The sequence below is a fragment of the Lates calcarifer genome, linkage group LG13, assembly GCF_001640805.2.
Source record: "Lates calcarifer isolate ASB-BC8 linkage group LG13, TLL_Latcal_v3, whole genome shotgun sequence".
NCBI classification, from domain to species: Eukaryota; Metazoa; Chordata; class Actinopteri; family Centropomidae; genus Lates; species Lates calcarifer.
In genome coordinates, this window is record NC_066845.1 from 9,298,127 (window position 1) to 9,320,603 (window position 22,477).

General features: G+C 40.2%; 1 protein-coding gene across 1 annotated transcript; it reads left to right on the forward strand.

Moving 5' to 3' along the window:
* Window positions 1–1,671: 1,671 nt before the first annotated feature.
* LOC108878293 (guanine nucleotide-binding protein G(q) subunit alpha) lies at window positions 1,672–20,214 on the forward strand. Its single transcript, XM_018668839.2, has 7 exons — window positions 1,672–2,877; window positions 11,852–12,036; window positions 15,034–15,188; window positions 15,296–15,424; window positions 16,087–16,216; window positions 17,059–17,212; window positions 18,094–20,214. Exons 1-7 carry the CDS (start codon window positions 2,742–2,744, stop codon window positions 18,282–18,284), a joined length of 1,080 nt encoding a protein of 359 aa, XP_018524355.1. The 5' UTR covers window positions 1,672–2,741; the 3' UTR covers window positions 18,285–20,214.
* The last annotated feature ends 2,263 nt before the right edge of the window (window positions 20,215–22,477 follow it).

A 22,477-nucleotide genomic window follows, 5' to 3' on the forward strand; every position in this document is an offset into this window, starting at 1 on the left:
CAGATCTTTAATGAAGCAGCTAAAAAGTCATGAACTTTGCCCTTCAAACGCCTATCTGTCAATGACTTATGTTTCCATTTGAAGGCTTTTGATCATTTTAGTGGTGTGTGGCTATTACCAATAGTGAGAGATGTAGCAGAGCAGTGCAGAGAAATTATTTGTAATTACAGGTGGAACGGAGCATGTGATTCACCAAGAAACAAAGCTGGCAAGTTTTCAGGCAGGCCTTAAACACAAAAAGACTTTAAACTAATACTGGCCCATGAAGCAGGTCGATGCTCGTTCTACAGCCATAGCTTTGGACTTTAATCATAGTGTTGCTCGGGACCAAAGCTCATTACCCCTGTCATTGGTGGGGCCTGAGTCCACTGTAAGATCAGGGCCTGCTTAAATACCCAAACCCAAATCAAAACAGCTCACACAATGTTGTGTTGACTTATAACATGACTGACTGTCCTTTCATTAATAAGTGGGTAATGATAGGCAATTGTTTGATTGTGGAAAGGGTAGAGGAGAGGCTAATTTCACTGATAACACTAGTGGCAAAGGCAAGAACAGTGGAGTACAACCATAATGGAACAACTGTGGACACATGATATGGCCTTTAACATCCATCTATCCATCCATCCACTTATCATTTCATCAGTCTGTAAGTGTGTGGACCTGTTGTTAGAATAATGTGACTAACAACTGCTGTACAACTCTCCAGTTTGTTAAAGGCATAGGGCACAGATGATCCACATGTATCAATTCAAAGGACACCTGTATATCATAATGAGTCCATCTGCACTGTAATATATCATACATTTATGAATCATATAAAAATGAATTTTATATTGTGAGGATGCCCTTACAATATCAAAGCAATCCAAAATAATAACACCACAATCTGCACACTTCTCAGTCTCAATGAAACAGAACATATGACCTTTACAAAGGGATTATTTACTGGACGGCATACAGATCTACATGTTACTGTGTCCACTGAACTGAGCTAGTATGACCTTAATTGAGTGGTAATCATTCAACCATTAATGTTGTAAAAAATGACTTGTATTTTCAGAATGGCAACAACTGCTGACACTTTCTAATTTGTAAAAGCAGGATTGACACAGGATCATTTCTTGTTGAGAGACTTAATTCCATGCTAGTCAATTTATTAGGTATACTTAGCTATAATAATCTACATCTACCCTTATTGATGAAATATCTGAAAATATACAACCCATCAGCAACACAAACTACAGCATCCAAAATGATTTTTAAAAAACCTTAACATCATAAAATACATTCTGGTGTATTAGGCTGAATTGGTGTACATTAAAACTGGCGTCTGAGTGTGTATTTTGAGGATCCACATCATTAACACAACAACTAAAGCTGGCCACGGATTTGAATCAACGCTCTCTCAATCTCAATAAAAATAGAACATAATAATGACCTTCACAAAAGAGGAATTTACTGCAGTGCTATTTGATTACTGGTGTAAATCCATCACTGACATATAATGTGACGATGACTCCTCACGTGGACATTTCTCCCACCAAGTCAGCACAATAACAGACATTCAAGTGGAATCGCCCCTTTATTATTACACGCCCCTGCCCATAGAGATATATGAGTTCAGCTTGTCCATTCATACACATTTTCTATTCCACAGGTTGGGGTATAAATACTTGTGTGGCGTTTGTTTGACGTGACACTCCCCCCTAGTCGATGGGAGGCCGACGTCACCCCTGCCAGCGGAGGAGTGGATGGCCTCTGTAATAAAAATACATGAAGAGAATTGAGGAAAAGGAGAAGATTGGCCGGGGGAAAAGAAAGCAGCAACACGGCGGTTATATCTTTCCTTCGCATCCCACCTCTCGAGCCATGGACGCGAACGCCTTTTGAGACGAAAAGGAAAAAAACACGGGGACGTATTTTCGCAGCGGCGGCGGTGGCGGCGGCGGCGTCGAGAGCTCCGGTTGAAATGCTATGTTATGTGTGGCTTTCTTGGTTTTTTGAGCAGACAGAGAGAGATAACTGTACTGTATCCCAGCCTAGCGGATTGGAGTGAAAGTCCGCCATATTCTGCCTTACCACGCCCGGGAGTCGAGCCATTGGAAAATAAAACGGAACAGCTTTATTCATGTGTTTTCCCCCCGTCGCCCTCATCAGCGACGGCAACTCGAACACAACGGATTTTTTTTTTCGGTGATTGAAAAATAACAACATTGAGGACTTTGAAGGGCTATAAAGGGGGTGGCCGTGCACGGATGGCAATGCTTAACGAGATCACACAGAGCCGTACGGAGGATGTGTCTTAAAAGGATCTGTTGATCATATTGAGAAGGAAAAGCAGATTACACCAATTAAGATTGGACAGATATTCAACTCAAACCGCTTTGGACACTTGTTTTGGAAGCTGTTCGGGAGGGCCCAGCAAAGCGAACCGAAACGGGGGGAGGGGGGGGATTTCAATAATTTCTCAAACATCTAATTTTTCCTTTCCACCACAATCTGTGTGCTGTTCGGGCTCATTAGAAAGGGCGTCCACGCGTTATTTCACCACAAGTAGGCCTGTATGAGGACGTTATTCGGCATTCACAGGCCTCTGTGTGTGTGTGAGTGTGTGTGTGTGCGTGTGTATGTGTTTTATTACCCCGGCCGATCTGATATCTGGATGAATCAGTGAAAGGAAAAAGCGGAAAAGAGCGTGTTTAAACGAGAGAGAGAAGGAAAAGAAAAGAAGAGCGAGAATGACCCTGGAATCCATTATGGCGTGCTGTCTCAGCGAGGAGGCGAAAGAAGCCAGGCGGATCAACGACGAGATTGAAAGGCAGCTCCGCCGGGATAAGAGGGACGCACGCCGGGAGCTGAAACTGTTGCTTCTCGGTAAGCTCGGCAGGGAGAAACACGGTGTGGGGGGGGGGGGGGGGTTGATGCCTTGCCCAAATTCCTCTCACCCAAAATACCTTTTGTCGGGGAGAGAGGGAGAGGGGGAGAGGGGGTAGGTAGGGGTGGATGAGGGTGGTGGTGGTAGTCTATTAAGGGGGGGGGGGGGGGGCTTCCCACCTGAGTGAAGTTTGGGAGTGGGTGTTTGGAAATGTCTCCGTGTTGTGTGAGTCGAGTGCACAGATTGGCAGCTCGGCAAAGGGAGGAGAGGCTGTCCAGCCAGGCCTGTATGGCTCCCAGTGTTAAGAAAAAAAGAAACAAAACAACCACCTGATTTGAATAACTGCGACCGGTTAGTGTCGAGGAAACAAATGCTCACCAGTCACTATGGGCCTCAACTCTTACCTCATTTACCTCTCTACTAACAGCTTTCACTGGCCTGACTGCAACCTGTGCAGCCACAGGCCTACAGGGTCCGTCCAGCTGGTGTGCTTATATGAGTGTGTCAAGTACTGGCTGGGCCAAAGTCTAGCGTTTTATTGGGAGTAATCAAGACAGTATTGCAGCTTAACACCCAACCCTGGCAATGATTATGTCACAGGTGTCAGAGTATACAAAGCAAGGTTGGGAATATGTCCTCCTTAAATATACAGAAACCTGTGTGTGGTGGTATGCAGTTTTCATTCATTTTAATCTTTCTCAAACTATCTGAAACCCAACACAGCAGCACTTAAGTAAGTAGAGACACAATAAGATGAAACCGATTATGATTAATAGATTATTAATGATTATTATTAAGTCTCATGGTTTAATCACATAATGTCCACCCAGCTATTATTTCAAATAAATAGTCATAATATAATGTTGGCACCTGCATTTTTCCAGTGTGGAATTGTGAAATTGAAGGGGATGTTTGGGGTGGGGGGTGGGGGGGTATCTTGTTGAGAACTATTAGTCATACTGGAGAAATATGAGGAAAACAAGTCATCTACTCACCATCCTGTTTTTAATTAGATTTCCGACAAAAAGCCCATTAGATGAGATGGCTGTGGTGGTGGAGAGTGGCACCAGAAGCCTCTCCTCCTGATCTAGTGCTCTCCTCACTCAGATCCGGAGGAAGTGCATGAAGAAGAAGGTGTTTAAAAAAAAAGCAGACTGGAAACTTAGTTCTTAGATCATAGTTTTGTCCCCTGTAGGATGTTTTAAGAAGGGTTGAATGAGGAAGGTTTCCCCTTTGCCCTCCTGTTTGCACAAAACGTTGAAATGAATCCCCTCTAACAGGATTTGAAGGAGCTGACTGCCACCTCCCTTGTTAAATTTGGACAAATAATTGTGTCATTGTTGCCCCTTAATCTCCTCTAATACCCAACAACTTGCTTGTTATGTAAACACATAAACAGCCAGTGACCCAAACCAAAAAGTGATGATGTGTAACATTGAAGACGTAACTGTTTTTCTCCTAACACTGAATATAGTATTTATTCAGTGATTAGTCATTTTGTGATACAAAACAGTTCATGACCCAAATCAAATAATTACTGATTATGATTCACACTCAACATTTATATATATATTTCTTGTAGCAGCTGCTTATCAATAGACCCTATCAGTACAGGCTATTATATTTCAGAGTGGTTTTGCTGCGTGCCTCTTAATGACAATGCGTCCAGTTAATGTCTTTGAATATGGAGTTATGGGGAAGCTACAGTAAAATCCATTAAGCTGTAGAGTGAAAAGTTTCCTACAGTGGTTAACCACATGTGTGATTTCCCTGCAACACACAAAACAATTATGAATTTTCTGTAATGAAAAAGTTACATTTTACATATAGAGGGCAGTGTGATTTGCAGGGTCCAGTGTTCATAACTAGAGGTGTTTGACAGAGGTGTGGACGGTATAGTTGTCTACTGTGCAGTTTTGTTCTGATATGTGGCATAGGTAGGTCAACCAGAGTATAAATAGGAAATGTGATAGGAATATGGTCCAGGCCAAACAGGGACAGTAGACCTTAGCGACCCCTGTGGATAGAAGATAAGCTCATACATACACCAGCATTCACACGTCTCAGCTTCTAAGACAATTACAGCTAAATTAACCATTTTGTCAGTGAGAGGAATTTATCAGTTCATACACTGGCTCTGAACTCACAGTGAAATTGTGTGTTTTATGTTTATGTGTATATTACACATCGACGGGTACCACTCCCACTACCAGTGGTCAAGTTAAGCGGAGGAAGTTGTGTGTGCTCTGTACAGCTCCATTAACCCATATGCTATCAGTGTATTGTGGGTTTTGAAACTCACTAATTGCTTTGTGTCCTATGAGACTTGAGCACAAAACTCTAGTCAAGTTTAAGAAGGTTTCCAATCCTTCAAAATGTCAATTGCATGGTTGTTTTTTTTCACTGATCATCTTGGCCATTAAACTTCACTTATAATCTTTCAAACCCACTAATTGCTTTGTGTCCATAGGGACTGTGTATGTTTAAACACTTACAACATAACAAGTAAGCAAGTTTAGAGAACATTGCAAGCATGTAATCCATCCTTCTTGTGCATCTAATATCCATTAAGTAGCTGTAAACTAATTAGAGAGATGTACCGATATTAACACTCATTTAACTTGGACAGATGACCAGGGATACTTCACTAGCAACAATGTGGAGTCTTTGAAGGAGGAGGGTAGTGGGTTGGATAGTGTTAAAAGCTGTCTGGCACACATACAGTTTAATGCCAGCTAATGAGTCAGAGACACTGAAGACCTCACTAAGATATGTGACTCAGGAAAAGTCCAGATAAAATCAATGTTTGCCAAAGCAGAAGAACAATGAGGCAGGGTATCTCAGCAAGAGCCAACTGAAATTGATCATCTCCAGCAACACATGAACATAAACACATTCATTCAAAATTAAATCACTGTCATAATCCATTAGAGCAACTCATACCTCATTGTTCAGTAGGTAAGAAAACACAGCTGTATCATCATCAGCTTTAGATAATTTGCGACTTACATCATGCTTAACAAAACAAAACAAAACAAAACAAAAAAAACATGCCAAAACAATACCAGTTTTTTAAAATAACATAACTCGGGGGTTACCAAACTGCCACACACGACCAGGGGAGCAGACATTTTGTCAAACACAGGTGTAACTAATAATACTGTTAAATGCTGCATTGCACTGCAAAAAACTGAGCCATCATTAATGTTACCAGTTCCACCTGTGCTTCTCAAAATTTCTACAACTCTCATTTATTCTGGAATGAATGATTGTTTTTTTTTTCTGCGGAAAGTAAACATCTACTCTTCACATGACATCAGTTTTAGAGAAGTATTAAGTGATGAGGAGAAAGGAAGGTAGAAGCTGTGGCACCAAAACATTAGCTGAGATTCCATATGTGTACAGTCATGGGAAGTTCAAGATGAATGGAGAGGAGCAGAAAGCAGCAACCTAGCATAGGAATGGTGACATAGATACTGGAGGCTGGAAACACACAGTGAATCTGTTCGTGAAGAAAGGGAAACAGAATTGGTTTGTTTTAGATAACTAGGATACTTAGTGGGATTTGTTTTGTGTAATAAATCAAGGACTTTTTGTGGATCACTAATAATCAGTCAAACTAAATATTTTGTCAAGTTTATTGGGATTTGGTTAATTTTCTTGCTGTGACAACAGAAGTAGCTGGAACTTGTTTTTGGTGAGCTCATAGTGCAACAGGAAGGGCAGGACAACATTCAACTTCACTTTTATCGAAGCATGGTAATGCAGCTGTGAGCACGGATGTTTTGAAAAGTTAAAGGGCACTCTGACTCAATTTTTTTTTCTCCAAATTCCCGTGATCAGCTCACCAAATTCCCATGGTCCTTTTCATGACATTCCATTTTTGCTAAATGTGAGAATACAATACTTGTAGTTACAAATGTTCTGCCTCTTTGGAACATGTTTCCTGTGCATACAGAGCTCACTGAACTGAAACTAGTGGGAGAACACATGCACAGTGTAGGGACTCTCAGGATGGTAGTGTATTTTAGTACCTTGTTAATTTGCAATAACAGTTTATTCAAATCTGATATTATTTTACGCTCACTGAGGCATAGAGAGAGTGAGATTAACTGCCTCTATTGCCATTGATTAACTGCCCCCCCCCCCCCCCCCCCCCCCATTATTATTATTATTATTTATTTAGTTTTACTTGAGCTGAAACCATTAGTCAGTTAATCAGTTAGACCATCAAAAGAAAATGAATCAGTAACTACTTCTGAAATGTGAGGATTTGATGCTTTTCATATATATAGCATAAACTGAATATCTTCTGGGTCTAGATTGCTAGTCGGTTGAAAAAAGCAATCTGAATATGTCACCTTGAGATCTGAGAAATTTTGATGTAAATTTGTCAAAAAATTCTTTTTGCATTTCTATGTGTATTGCATACATTCGACTTGACACTGAGGTCTCAAACATCTGTTGACAGTCGAAAGGGTTAAAAATTAATAATTATCAGACTTGTCTGTGTCTGCTAAATTAATTTAAAATTTCCCAATTACAAAAGTGGCACAGCCCAGCTCCAATCCTCAAGAGACCATTGGACCTAGTTTATGATGCCTGGCCCCCTTTACACACTTAGATATACACATATACAGAGAAAATCATAGACAAGTGGGATGAAAGTATATCAGGTTCAAAATGTCAGAACAGGCAGAACCGTTATGGAGTTGGTCACAGAAAAACATCTGCTAAACTGTGTTTGTTTCAACATTGCAACATGTTCAATCTGCACGTCTGATGTCTGTCAAATTTTGCATATCATCTGTCAAAAACATTTGCAAAAGTGTTGATCTACCCAATCACTGTCAGCTGCTTCTATCGGACAAATGAAAGCTGTGGGAACTTTGTCAAGGCTACGACTGAACAAAGTCCACCGCAGGTTTTAACAAGCTTTTAACAAACACATGGTTGTAATTGTGAAAGGAAACACTAAAGATGTCATATGATTCTCGTATGAATGCAGCCAAGTTAACAGTGTAGCAATAAAAAGTGCAGAATTAGGAAGAAAAACTTTTTTTTTTTAAAGCCAAACCATTTTTTATAACTTTAAGTTTATCAGGTCAGACTTTTCTAACTGATTCAATTTCACTACAACAGGCCAAAATACATAGATTCAGTATTTTCTCCAGTATGTTTCAGATCTTGTATGACATTGACAGAGTTTAAATCTTGTCCTAAACTAGAATAACTCACACTAACATGTAGATATTCAGACTGTGAATGCTGGTGGTGAACATCAGAATGCTGTCTAGTAAGGTACGTGGGTACACCACAGTATTTTTATTGAATTCATGACTGCCCTCTGTTTTGCCTAGAGATTTGCTGGTGCTGGCTTAAGGCTGCCTGCCATTAACACTGAGCAGATCTGACACCCACAGGACTGACTTTTTTTAATGAAAGTGAAAAACAAAACCAGCTCCACAGATCATTTCTACAAACGTCATTCAGCAGTTTCAACAGCTCAATAAAAGAATGAGTTCAATTTCATTCTACAGGATTCCCTGTCATTCAGATCAGACTGTTTATTATGGGTTCATCCCCCTATAATGGAACTGCTGTATGGACTGTATGGGAGTATAGTCTCCAACTTTAGTCATAACTCTGTATGGAACTACAGTTGGACACTTGTTATGCTATAAGAAGCAGGGCTATAAACCAGTGTTACTACAGCACAGGTACTACAGACTGTAATTAGAGAAACATGTTGCAGTTTACACTAAAGCATTTGTAAAAGTGGATAAGGTACTATTGCCCTCCCCCTGCTCTGTGTGTTAACTCACTCTTGAGGCGCTGCAAAGCTCTTGGCAGTGAATTCATCTCTTCTTCACTCATGCATTTTTTATAATGATGTTAGAGCATCGTATCGGCATTTTTGCATCCTTTGTCCCATTTGGTTTAAAAAGTCAGCTGCAGGCCGTCTCTGTGCATAGCTGACACCAGTGCTGTGGTGCATTCAGGGGCTGTGGAAACGTGACGTCTTCCAAGACTTGTCTGGTCGCCAATGAACAGCAGCCGTTTGGAGACAGAAACAGAAAGCTACCAAATTCACATTACTGTTATATGTACTTATTGTTTGTTTCACCAGATTACGTTGGTGACAACACAGAGTGAATATTTGGTAGCTCACAGTCAAGTTTCAAATGTTAGTGAGTATCACATGAGTAAATGAAAGCACCTTACACAGACACTTAGTAGCCTGTTTCCCTTTTTTGTGTTCTGTTTTCTCCATCCTCTCCTTTTCTTTTCAGCGTCTCTCATTGAAAGAGTAAAAAGGATCCATCAAGACCCAGATGTGGTCGAGTTATCCTGATTTGTTTTGGAGATATTGTTGTCTGCAATATTTTGAACTATTGCCCTTATTATAGATACAGTTATTGATGATTGTACAGTGCTGTATAACCTTCTCATTTTTCTATAACCTAAGTTAACCTGCGTAAAATACTGTAATCTTATAGGATAGTAGCTTCCAAGTTTTCGGTTGTTCTGTGAAGAACATTTTAATGAATGGGTGTATTCTGAGACAAAACATTTACTCCACTTATTTAACATTCAAAAGCAGACTCCACTTGAAATTCGTTGCATGCCAAATTTGTAACATAAAGCTGAATTGCAGCATCTCAGCCCTAATTTACCAGGTGAGACCTTTTACTTAAATGTGTCTGAATTTTCCTTTTTCTTTTTCTTTTTTTTTCAAACACTCACACACACACACACACCCTTTTTGACTGCCTGCACAGAGGACATCAGGTCCACTCCTGTTTCCTCTGTTTGAACAGCTATACACAAGGCCACACAAGAGCAACACAGATCCTTGTGTGTGTGCACAAATCCAAAACCCATTGGCACAGTTCATTTAAGTTTTTGCGATTACTCACTGTTCCACTTGCCTGCTTAAAAAAATAGAATGTGTCTATTTTTAGGATGGTGCTGTAAGGCATTAACTCTTTTACAACACTATTGTGGTCTGCAACAACAACTACTTGTCACTGAGGTTAATGTAATAGTGGACAGGATGTGTGTGTGTGTGTGTGTGTGTGTGTGTGTGTGTGTGTGTGTGTGTGTGTGTGTGTGTGTGTGTAAAGCAGGTGGTGACCCACCCACTGGTGCAACAAAGTGAATATTTCAAAGTGTACTATAGCAGTAACACAGCATTTCTAAGTACAGGTTTGTCATTTAGCGTGTGGGTGAATGAAAATAAAATCCACCAAAATCCAAATAAATGCTTCTTGCTCAGTAACAAATATAATTTTCAAAGAGTTTCAGGTTTAAGTGTTTGGCTAAAGAGCACTTCAAGGGTAATTGTGCTAAGTCTAGTTTTGCCATTACTACCTTCCATGCTCATTTCAGGCTTCTAAATTGGCAGCCCTACAATAGAAAAGCTGTTTCCACAGAGGTTATAGTATTTCAGCACAAGTTTAGTCTGTCGCTTGGCTTTGTAAAGTGCCAAGTCTGTGTTATGGACCCACAGTTGAGAGGCTAATTTGGCTAAAATAGAGTTTATTTTATACAGTACAAAGGAGTGTAGCAAATCCAGACTTTCTAACAGACACTTGACACTGGAATGCAGCACCCATCCCCTGCAAAACATGCAAAACGCACACATACGTACACTCCTTCCTGCCAGAGTTATTCAAGAGTTAGCGGCGAGGTAAAGTTAGACTGTTCAGTCTGTCTGCCAAGATTCTCAATGAACCAAAGAGAAACTACACCCCCAGCTCTTCACACCCAAATAGTTCCTGTCACCACTGAGAGGAGAGAGATGTTGTTCTTGGTCTGTCACCAGACCAAGCAAACAGGCTGAGAGGAAAGTAGCCAGCGCATATTAATATGTGTGTGACTGACTGAGTGCATGAGCGAGTGAGTATATGTGCTGTATGTGTGTGTGTGCAAGTGCTGTACATCTGTGTTTATAGATGTGTGTGCGCATGTTTTTTCAAAGACAGGATGTTGTGTTGCAAAATGCTACGATTCAGCTGTCTTCCCTCAGGAAATTCTCATACACATTAATATTTTAAAATGTTTTTAGAATGACTTCCCAAATACAGTCAAATCTACATTTTAATGTTTTTTTTAAAATTCATTTTGTTTTTGTTTTCTGGCCCCCAGCTCTTAAGCCCTCAGACATAGAGTAGGTGACTTCTGCATTAATGTCTCGTTTAGCCATGACGGCACATTTGCGGAAAGAGCTGCGTGCTTGTGTGATATTTGCCACTTGGTGCATGAGAGGGAGTCAGGCTTAGCAAGATTGCTGTTGTTACTTTCACATTAAAAATGACCAGGGTCCTTATTCAGACATGTTTAACTGCCGTCAGATTAATGTGAAAGGGGGCATCTCTGAAAGGGAGGTTTAATAAACCTCTCCAGATGGAGCGGGCAGCTGTTGTCAGAGAAAAATCTCTGCTAAGTCCACTGTATGCCACCTGCACAGTACCAAACAACAGAAAAAGTTAAGTGACTAGCTGGTGAATATCATGCAGTGTTAAGTGGCCGAGGGAGCAACTGGAAGACATCAAAATAGAGCTCAGTGAATAGTGAATATTAGACGTTGGCCAGGAATATGACTTAAAATGAATGCTAATCCTGCTCCATGTCCTCTGGTTGTGAAAACAGACAAATGTTTGCTAATACTTCAGTGCATTTCGTATCCACATAACTATGGAGCTAGGTCTGTGATTAGATTTTTATGGCTGTCGTCTAGCTGCTCAACTCTGACTAGCTACTTGTTTTATTGTGAGACTTTTGTCATGTTGCCGCTGTTCCCTTTTCACCCATAGAAGTCAAGGAAAGTCACAAATGTCCATTTAAGGAGCGTGACTGCTGACACAGGAGATTGAATGAATGTGTCGTCTGGTTAAATGAAACCCTGCGCAAACCTGCAAAATAAATAAACTCTGCTCATTTGTCCCCTTTGCCTGTCTACTTTCCCAGGCACTGGGGAGAGTGGGAAGAGCACATTCATCAAACAGATGAGGATTATCCACGGCGCCGGTTACTCTGATGAGGACAAAAGGGGTTTCACCAAACTTGTCTATCAGAACATCTTCACAGCCATGCAGGCCATGATCCGGGCCATGGAGACACTCAAGATCCCCTACAAATATGAGCACAACAAGGTAAGTGACCCCCTTTCACTCAAGTCATTTTATATTCCCTGTAGTGAAGGGTGACAAATAATTTGAGAAAAAGAGAAAGACGCTGCAAAGTGGCCACAGTGTGCTTGTATATTTTTAGAGTGCTGTCTATCTTATTTGGAACAGCCATCCATAATCGTTTCCTGTCCTTTTTGGCACTTCCTGTGTTCTTAAAGCGCTTCATCTTACTCTGTGTGTGTTTGTGTTTTCCTGCATGTTACCATGTGTGCACACAAATGCTAGTATGCAAATACCCAAGAGAGAGATCTGCCCTGTACTACTCACCTAAATTTGACCTCATTTTCTGTAACTATCACTTCAGCAGGTCCTTTATCCCCCCACACCCACCCCGCTCTCATTTTTCATTTGCATTTCATTTGTCGTCAGAGCAGGGAGATGTTACAGTGACCCCTTACTCACAGTTTGTTCCCTATGAGAGTGACAAATGAAAGGAAGTGGCGCACAGGAGTCGATCACCTCGGCAACGCTTTTTAGATATCGGACCATTTCAGGTGACAGCTGACCACGCTGCTTTAGTTCCTCCCCACTAGGCCATAGTCCAGTCAGAGGATTTTTCTGCTGAAAGGTTTTGTAGAGATTTGGGCAGGAAGGGGGGATCAATTATTTAGTAGATTTCAATATGATATCCTGAAGTCAGATCATAATCTCGGATGTTAGAATTAAGGAAATATTTTATTGATTATGCACAGGAAAAAAGGAGATACCACCTCATGTTGCTTGCAGATTTACAACTGTATATCTGACTTTTAAGTTGATAGTTTTCACACAGTTTTATCTTTTAAACTTTGAGATTTTGTAATAGAAAGAGTTGAAATCTGACACACTGTCAGCACTGAGCTTATCACAGAAACAACATTTAGGTCACGGACCTTCGTCAGGCGTCAAATTAACAATGTAAAACAACACTTCTTTATGCTGGAGACACATACTGTAACAGCCAATCAAAAAGTGGAGCCAAATCTTAAGCACCAGGTGTGCATTAGATAACACTTTGTATAAACTGTGAGATTTGAAATGGCACCACAGCTTGGATTTAACTTGGTCAGGCGCTCCTTGGGTCTTTGCTGTTGCGGTGGATCATTTTCCGTACTTGCTTTCGCTTCCCATCCAGCGAGTGCATGCTCATGAAGAATGAAACCAAATATGCTGTTTCAGCCCAACAATTTCACCATTGTTTTACCCACTTTAAACACAAGAAAAACCAAGTACATCCCTTAAACATGAGTAAAAATAATGTTTTCCTTTTAAAAAAAATGTAATGCAAGATGTTTTGCTCTCCCTACATATCACTGTATTCTGGTTTACCACCAGGACCTCCAGACTTTGTAATAACTGCACTTCCAGTATCTGGAAAACACCTCTTGTGAGGTTTGTGTGTTTGCTAGCAAAGGCTTTGTATGAGACATTCATTACTCAGTAGAAAAGTACAGGAATACTATGGTCTTATGGAAGTACTTAAGTACAAAGAAACAACAAAAGGATCTGTTATGTGCGTAAGATATGTGTAATTCAGACGTTATGTCTATAGTGAAAGCTTGCAACAGAACTACTGAATACTTGAGAACCATCATCCCTGTGCTCTCATATACATAATGCTGAAATGGGAAGTATTTACCTTTAACAAAGGAGTTCACTGACATCACAGAGGAAGTGAAAATGAAACCCGTTCATCATGTTTACACCATCTCTCTGGGCATTTTTAGTGAATACAACTACCGCAGTCTGGTAGACTTATCAAACCCACTGATTGAAATATATCACTGATGTGGTGTATCTACTTTATCTTTTTGTCTTCTGTGACATCTCACTTTTTCACTTTTGTCATACTCAACTCTTAAATCCCCGCTGTGGACTGATTATCTCAGAGGCTGTGAATAAGATGACATTTATTTAAGTAAAATCTTCCGTCCCCAGACCCCAACCGTCACATCATGTTCTTCGTCTTCATGTCTAAATCATGCTCAGACCATATAATTGGGTCTCCACACTTCTCATTCCAATGCAGGTCATTCTGTCCCTAACTACATGGTCTACACTGAAAATAGGAGCGATGTTTTGTCATTTGTGGTGTTGGGCTTTAAAGTCTGTAGAGACTTGGGACCGCATTGGTTAAGTGAAATGGGCTTGTTTTTCCATGTTTCCATGTTTACTATAGTCAGCCAGTTCCACAGTCATAGTCATGCAGTGTATTCTAAATTCTAGCAGCTGCATGACTATATAAATGTTCTGTGTAGTTTAATAAAAGGCTGATGGGTTAGATATTGATTCTGTAGATAACAGATGTCATGTATAATACATTCTGATAAAACTTCATGTTGTTATCATAATAGCTTTCCATTTTATAATAGCCTGTCCACACTAAATATCTTGCAACTGTCTGCTACTGTACATGTGGGATTTTTTGAAATGACTGCGTAACTGTGAGTTAAAGTCTAATTCAACATAAATGTGAAATCTATTACGCTGAGATGTTCCATATGCCCACAAATCTGGATGAAAAGAGTAGAGTGTGAGAACTGCAAAAACCAAATCATGTTAGGTTCAGCAGGTGCTATGCTAGCATTAAGTATTCATCCTAATCATAAAGAATGTCAGTGCAGTACGTGAAAGTGTGTCAACTTTCAGGCACATGTTGATCTCTTGTCGTGGGACACAGGAGAGTTTTAATGGGAATCTGGAGCAGTGAAACTTTCCCCTTTAATAGGCCCAGCGGGATTTTTCAGATATTAGGTCCATGCTGAGCCTGCGGGTGCAAAGAAATTTCTGGATGTAGAATATGTGTGTGAGTGAGAAAGTAAACCAGTGATAATTAGGACTGCACAACCTGTATTTTGATTGTGTCTCAACAATACTGTTGTGAAGTTTGGATGAATCCAGTTTTCATTTATGTTTGGTGCTGCTTAGTAAAGATGTGAGTCTTCATAAATCACAGCACTTTTTCTCATGTTTTTCCACCAGGGTAACGCCAACATCGTGAGAGAGGTGGACGTAGAAAAGGTCACCATGTTCGAGAATCCTTACGTAGATGCAATCAAGAGCTTATGGAATGACCCGGGCATCCAGGAGTGTTACGATCGAAGGAGGGAATACCAGCTCTCAGACTCCACTAAATAGTGAGTAGAATGGAAAGCAACACAGTGGATACAGATGTTGTACTTTGCCGTGATTCAGATGACGAACAGACATCATCCCGGATCATTTCATTTCTCTGCCCCTGTAGTTACCTGAACGCTTTGGACCGAATCGCAGAGCCATCCTATCTTCCCACCCAGCAGGACGTGTTGAGGGTTCGAGTCCCGACCACAGGCATCATCGAATACCCATTTGACCTGCAGAGTGTCATATTCAGGTGAGATCAGATATTTATTCAGGATCTGATGTTGTAGACATTTGCCTGTAAAGCTTCAGCCCTGATAGGAATGTACATATAATAAGAATAATAATAAGAATAATAATAACTACAACTACTGACTTGATGCAAGGAGAATGGAGTCAAAACAGTGTTTCAATGATATATTGACCTCTCATTTTGGGAGATTCACTGTATATTTTTATTCCAGCATCTTTTTAAAAGGAAAATATGGCACTTCTGACTCACCTACATTTATTTGATGGTTGTACTTACTTACATTGTGGATATGCAAAAAATGCAGTAAGCAGTGAAAGCAGTTTCATCAAAGCATTGAAATACCACCACACTGAACAGGCAGTTTCACTTTTGATTCCTCAGTGTGTTTTACAAGAAATTCTCCTTCTCTTTGAAATCACGTTGGTAGAATTACAGTAGGAGTAGTAGTTCCGATGATCATAATGGTAATATTCTGGTTTTGATCAGCTCATTGACAGAAAAGCTTTTAAATCACATCCACATGATGAGCAGTGTCATCACCTTTGACCCCACAAGTTGTGCATACACATCCCCGGATCATGAAGAGATGCAGACAGATCTGCAAACATTTTCAGTGCTTATAGTGACCGTTTTCTCTCTCCTCGATGCTTCTGCCGCGACAGGATGGTGGACGTCGGCGGTCAGAGGTCGGAGAGGAGAAAGTGGATCCACTGCTTTGAGAACGTCACGTCCATCATGTTCCTGGTAGCGCTCAGCGAGTACGACCAAGTTTTGGTGGAATCAGACAATGAGGTGATTGATTAATGCATTTGCACAGAATTTGATCAACTTCTTGATGATATGATGTTACTAAATTAAAAACATATATATTTTATTTCATGTGAATTTCATGTGGGAGATAAGTTGGCCCTCAAGATGAAAAGCTTCTTATTTAAAACAACGGAAATCAGATTCCCCTCCTGCCTAGCAGTGCTCCACCTCTTGTTCCCTCGGAAAGCATTTGTAAATGATCAGCCAGCTGTTTTGAATACCGCCTTGGGCCACATCTCCTCCTTAAGAGGATATAGCATGTGTGTCAGTTTGTTAAAAATGTATTAATGAGCAGGTGTTCATATGTGCGTTGGTCTGTGCTTTGCGTCCATGTGTTTTACTTCCTCTGTTACTTGTAGAAGAAAAAGACGACTGAGCAGCTGCACATCCTCTATATCCTGCCATTAGATTTTTTATTTTTTTTATTTTTATAAAATATAGGAGATGCTCTGTTTCACACTGCAGCACTGGTGATGTTATATCTAAAGCTTGCTTCCAGAATGGTTGTTTTGTTCAATTAAACCCTGAAATCAAGTGCAAGGGAGAAATTAAACTCTCAAAGGCGACATGGCCGCCCTTCTCTCTCGTTTCTACTGCTCTCCCTCTGGTGCAGTAAAACGTTTATTAAAATCTGTACTTAATGAGTATGAAAGGCTGTGGTTTAATTAAGTGATTAACTCTCTCTCTCTCTCTGTCTCTCTCTCTCTCTTTCTCTCTCCCTCCCTCCCTCTCTCTCTTTCTGTATGTCTTTCTCCCCCTTTACTTTACCTCCCCTCCCTCTTCTCACACACACCCACATTCACACACACACACTCCCACTGCAGAACCGGATGGAGGAGAGTAAAGCTCTGTTTAGGACAATAATCACGTACCCCTGGTTCCAAAACTCCTCGGTCATTCTGTTCCTCAACAAGAAGGACCTGTTGGAGGAGAAGATCATGTACTCTCATCTGGTTGACTACTTCCCAGAGTATGATGGTGAGTACCAGCAGCATTGGTGTCCAACGTAAACATCAAACATTTGAATCAGGCAAGTTTTCCTTGTAGCTGCAAGTTTACTCACTAGGACAAATCTCCTTGAGAAGCTGTAATTGATATTAGTGCAGTTTGCAAAGAGAAAGCTCATATTCACTACATGTCCACCTGCCCCATATTGGTCGACCTGATTAATCAAACTGATTAATCAAAATTATAATTAACTCAGCAGATGCTTAAAATTTGTTAAATTATTCAAATCTGAAACCAGTTAATTCTGGTTAACTGTAAGTGTATAAGTCATTTATTTTTGCCATAAGCTGATATTTCAACTTAAATGTAACAATTACATACAATCCTGAATGGATTGATATAATGTCTAACATAATGTCTATTTCTAAAACACACTTGATTACAGAAGGAGATGATATCTGTGGTTTTGACAGTTGAAAAACAGTCACCTGACTGTAAATCTTTCAAGAATCCAATACATACAATTTGACATACAAAAATACATGTGAAATGTTTGCATTAAAGTAATTTAGTGTTTAGTGTAGTGTAGTGTTACAAATCTGAACAGGCACTAAGAAAGTTGTGTTTTATAGATGTTTATATCTGCACCAGTTAAAGCATGATGTGTAATAATCAAATGTAGAAAGGGTACATGTTGTGGTGCTACAATGATAAATGTAAAGATAATGTTTCTGTAGAAGTACTGAAGAAGATGGTTAGCCATTTTATATTAGTCAAAAGTCATGCATCACCACAGACTAGCCTGCAGTAGCATGCAAACATGTACTGGGAAAAAGTATTTTGAAAGCATTACTTTCCTTCCAAGCACTACAGCAGGTGTACTGACAGAGCATCATTTTCCCTCTCTCCAGGTCCGCAGAGGGATGCCCAAGCAGGGCGAGAGTTTATCCTCAAGATGTTTGTGGACCTGAATCCAGACAGTGATAAGATCATCTACTCTCACTTCACCTGTGCCACTGACACAGAGAACATCCGTTTTGTCTTCGCAGCCGTCAAAGACACCATCCTGCAGCTCAACCTAAAGGAGTACAACCTGGTGTAGAACGGAGCAGCGAGGGTTGCCAACCGGAGGCCCTCACCGCACACACACTGACTGACGCAATCTGTGAAAAGATAGATCATATACACACACATGAAAAAAAAAATCAGAGAAAAAAATTCTAATGGTTGCGTATTACTAATTTATTTGCCATTTGTTGATCTCTTGGTCCCCAAGGGGTGAGCAAAGTAAATGTTCTCTTGCTATTTAAGGAGTTGATGAAATATTGTGGGGGGGCAGGATATCTGGAAGGGCCAGGGAGGGATTTGCTGTTGAATATGTACAGCAACAATCCTCATTTTTAGGCTTTGCGCATTGTGAAGTTTTTGGGGTTTTTTTTAGTTTTGTTTTGTTTTGTTGGACAGAAAGAAAGGAACTACTTTGTGCACTGGAGGTGTGGGGGCTTGTTTTGTCTGTCAGTCTGATACATCAGAGCTGGAATGAATGCAATGTGCTCCCTCCCTCCTGCCTTTTTATAAACAAGAAGAGGAAAAAAAAGTTTTCATTCCTTTGCTTTTTTTTTTTTTTTTACCTTCCCTCCTTACCTGTCAGTTCATTCTGAAGTGGGTGTTTCACCTGTTTACCCAACAGGAATGATGTAACAGAACTCTAATTAATAGCTTCCATTTTCCTTGATTGGCAAGTCTCTCGATGAGTTGGCATAAACTGTGATTTTGTGATGAAAAAAATAATAATTTCATATTGATTTGGTATTGATTGACTTTAATCATCATAATTACCACATTGCATTGACTTATGTACCATCTGATTAGTAAGGCATGTGTGACCATGGAAGCACATTGGTCATGTTTTTGGAGAAATAGCCGGAGTCGTGTGTTGAGCGACGGTCACGTGACGGCTCTCCACGACTAATATAACCGTGAAGTTCAGATGTATGAGAGAAATTGGCTTTAAAATTAGCTTTCTGAGCTTTGAGCGACAAGGTAAGGAGGTGCAGAGGGACCTCCGCTCTGCTGCGTCATGGTTGGTGACTCATGATGGCGGCGGTCGCTTTTACACAGACTGAAGGGAGCTGAGGAGGTAATAATTTATGAGACAATGTTGTTAAATGATTATGTTCAACTGTGCCACATTAACGCTTTTTATTATGGTAATATGTATATTTATTGCCAATGCCAAAACAACTCAAGCACCAGACTCCACTTTGCGCTGTTTACTACTTTAATGGAAGTGTTGAGAGCAGAGAAGAGCAGGGCTAATGAACATAGAAGGAGCGGACTGACTGACTTTACTGACTTATTGGTCGACCAGCTGATTCTCGCAGTTTTTGAAGTATTCAACAAAGCTAACTGTATTCTCCCCCTTCCACACACACATGCACACAAATCCACACAAGCTTGAGACTGACTAAAGCTCCAGTTCAGTTAAAGAAGAGGAGGCAGCCACCCAGTGCGCTGAACTGCTCAGACTGTCAAATCACAACCTCGCACGTGGCTACAACCCCCTGACCTGCAGACTATCCAGTCACATTTTAGCTGTGTCCTTATATTTGTCCAATCACAGCCCGGCTGTCTTGACTGTTGTAGTTCAATAGCAGTGGAGAATAAATTTGGCTAATTCCTATGTAAAAGGGCAGAGTGTTGATATTCAGTCTGTACCAAAGGAAGCCCTTCTTGTTTCTGATTGGCACCTCTGATTTGCAATTTCTCATTCCCAAGTTACTTTGAGTATTTTTTGTAACAATTCCCTAGAACATAAGCCTGTAATTTACATTTATTGAGGCATAGTGCAATTATGAATGCTATAATCATTGTACATACATCTCTCTATATATATGGCAGCATCTTTGTTGGCTTTGTAATCATTACTTTTTTGGCAGATTGAATGTGCGGTATTGAAAATATGTATCTATGTAATTGTATTGTATGTCTAATGGATAATTCATTTTTGGAAGAAAAAAATATGTTATTTACATGTTTGTTTTTGTTTCCTTTTTTAAGAGGAGAATGTAAATTTTGTGTTTTGCCAGTTTTATTTCTCAGCAAAGAAACATTGTTCAGCTTCAGAACTGCATTATGAGGAATATTATTATCCAACAACAGATCGATCGTTATGCCAGTACTTAACAGTAGCTGTTTTGTTAAATGGACTTTTATATGAAAAACCTGCAGACTGAATCCAACCTACAGGGCTAATTGTAATAGTTTAGTTCTTAACTGGCTTCAGGAACAGAGCACTTGTCATATATAGGTGTAATCATGTCACTCATTGATTCTTTTTGTCTTTGTATTTAAATTTCATCACAAATCCTCTCGATAAGTATTGATTAACTTTAGTCGACCATGAACGCCCCTCACCCCACCACCAACCACCTTTGAAGACAAGATGTTTCATTTAACAAAAAGTGCTAGAACAAGATGGGTGGCAGGAAGGTTATGTGTTGCTTTGGCTCAAGATTTTGTAAAGGAAGAGAGATAAAGGAAGAGTTGTAATTTCCGCGAATAGAGGGGAAGGCCATCACTGCTCACACCCTCCCTGAGAAAACTGAGTATTGTAGAGTCTGTCAGAGTCAGTGACTGACCATTGTATACAAATGTACAAAAAAAGTGACTCATTTGGCCTAATTAGGATGGTTCATTTCAGGTGCTTTTTTATTTAATTTTTTTTTTTTACTTCATTTCCATCTTGATTGCCACCATTTCATTAGAATGTACAGTATTAATTTAGACTTTATTTATGAAATGAGAACATAGGAGGAAATACACAACAGTTCATATGTACATATTGCCTTATATTGAATAAGCTGTGCCTCTGAAGTCCCAATGCAAGGCACCTGTGTTTTTATGAGAATAGAAGTTAGTGCAGCCAATAATGTCCCATGTCCCAGCTGGAGGATTGTTTGGTTTTGGCTTGGTGGTCTCTCTTTGTTACTCTGTGCTAGAAGAAGCCCTGGGAACAGCTTTGAAGTGTAGCTCATGTAGCTATAATATGACATCATTACAGGACATTCTAAGCACATTGTGAGTGAACTGTAATCAGAACACACTTTCTATTGATTTCAGAAAACTGTCACATCGGATTCATGTCTTAAAAATCCACGCCACAGTGTATTATAATGCATTGATCTGCCTGACTATGATTAAGCAACAGTGCTCCAACAGTATGTGTAGAATGTGCTCGCAGAGTGTCACAGTCTGGACTCAAAAGCTACCACCAGCCGCCACCTGCGGAGTGTTTTTTTTTTCTTTTCTTTTTTTCCCTTCGCTGTATTTGGCGATGGTCTGGCTTCCACCAGCCACTTTGGCAGGTAACCAGCCCTCACTCTGAGGTCCTGTTGTTTTCAGATATTTCAGCTGGCTGGTGTACTTGCTTACAAGGATGGTTGATTTTGGCAGGCAGCAGTCACTTCAACAAGTTGACTCCCAGTCCCATTCACAGTTTACTTGAAGTAAATGAAGATCTTAACAATAACCACTTATCAACAGCAGGGCCTAGGAGAAGAAACCAGGGGCCAACTCATCACACGTTTTTACTGGACGTTCAAACGGTGTTAATGTGATTCTGCCTGTTGCCAGAGGAGATGTTTTGAAGCTGGACTATAGTTTCAACTTATCAGTGTTGATGATCACTTGTTGTAGACTTGCAGTAATTAGTAACTTCTGTCCCTGCTGTTGTAAAGTGGCTATTTACACTGTCACTGTTTCTTAAAGGGAAAATCCTTGTTTAAACAATTCACATACTGCATCTAACCACATCGAGCAGAGACTGACGATCTATGCTTGTGAATAATTAAAAAGGATATAAAAAGTGATAAAATTGACAAAACATGGTGTATGTCAACTGATAGTGAATCTAAGATTATTTAAAACAACATTATACTGGTGAAAATGCAAATTCTAGTTGGATTTTATCTGATAAATTTGAGCCAGGAGGGACTGTATCCAGGCTTTTGCGAATAGTTTGTTCACGTTCACATCATTACTCAGAGAGAGACACATGTGAGTTATACTGAAGCTGGATTTTCCCTTTAAGAGAGCACAGACTCCAGCTGGTGTTGACTTGCTGACACATTGTTGGAAAGCTCTGCTGCTGTTCAAATTTCATGCAGTATGTTCAAGAGCAGTGCAGTGTTAACGTACAGTATATTGTGGAGCTGCAGGGCCGAGGTTGTGAGAAAACGTCTCCGTAATCTGCTCTTTTACTCAAAGTCTCAGACACATCATCAGATCGCTTTC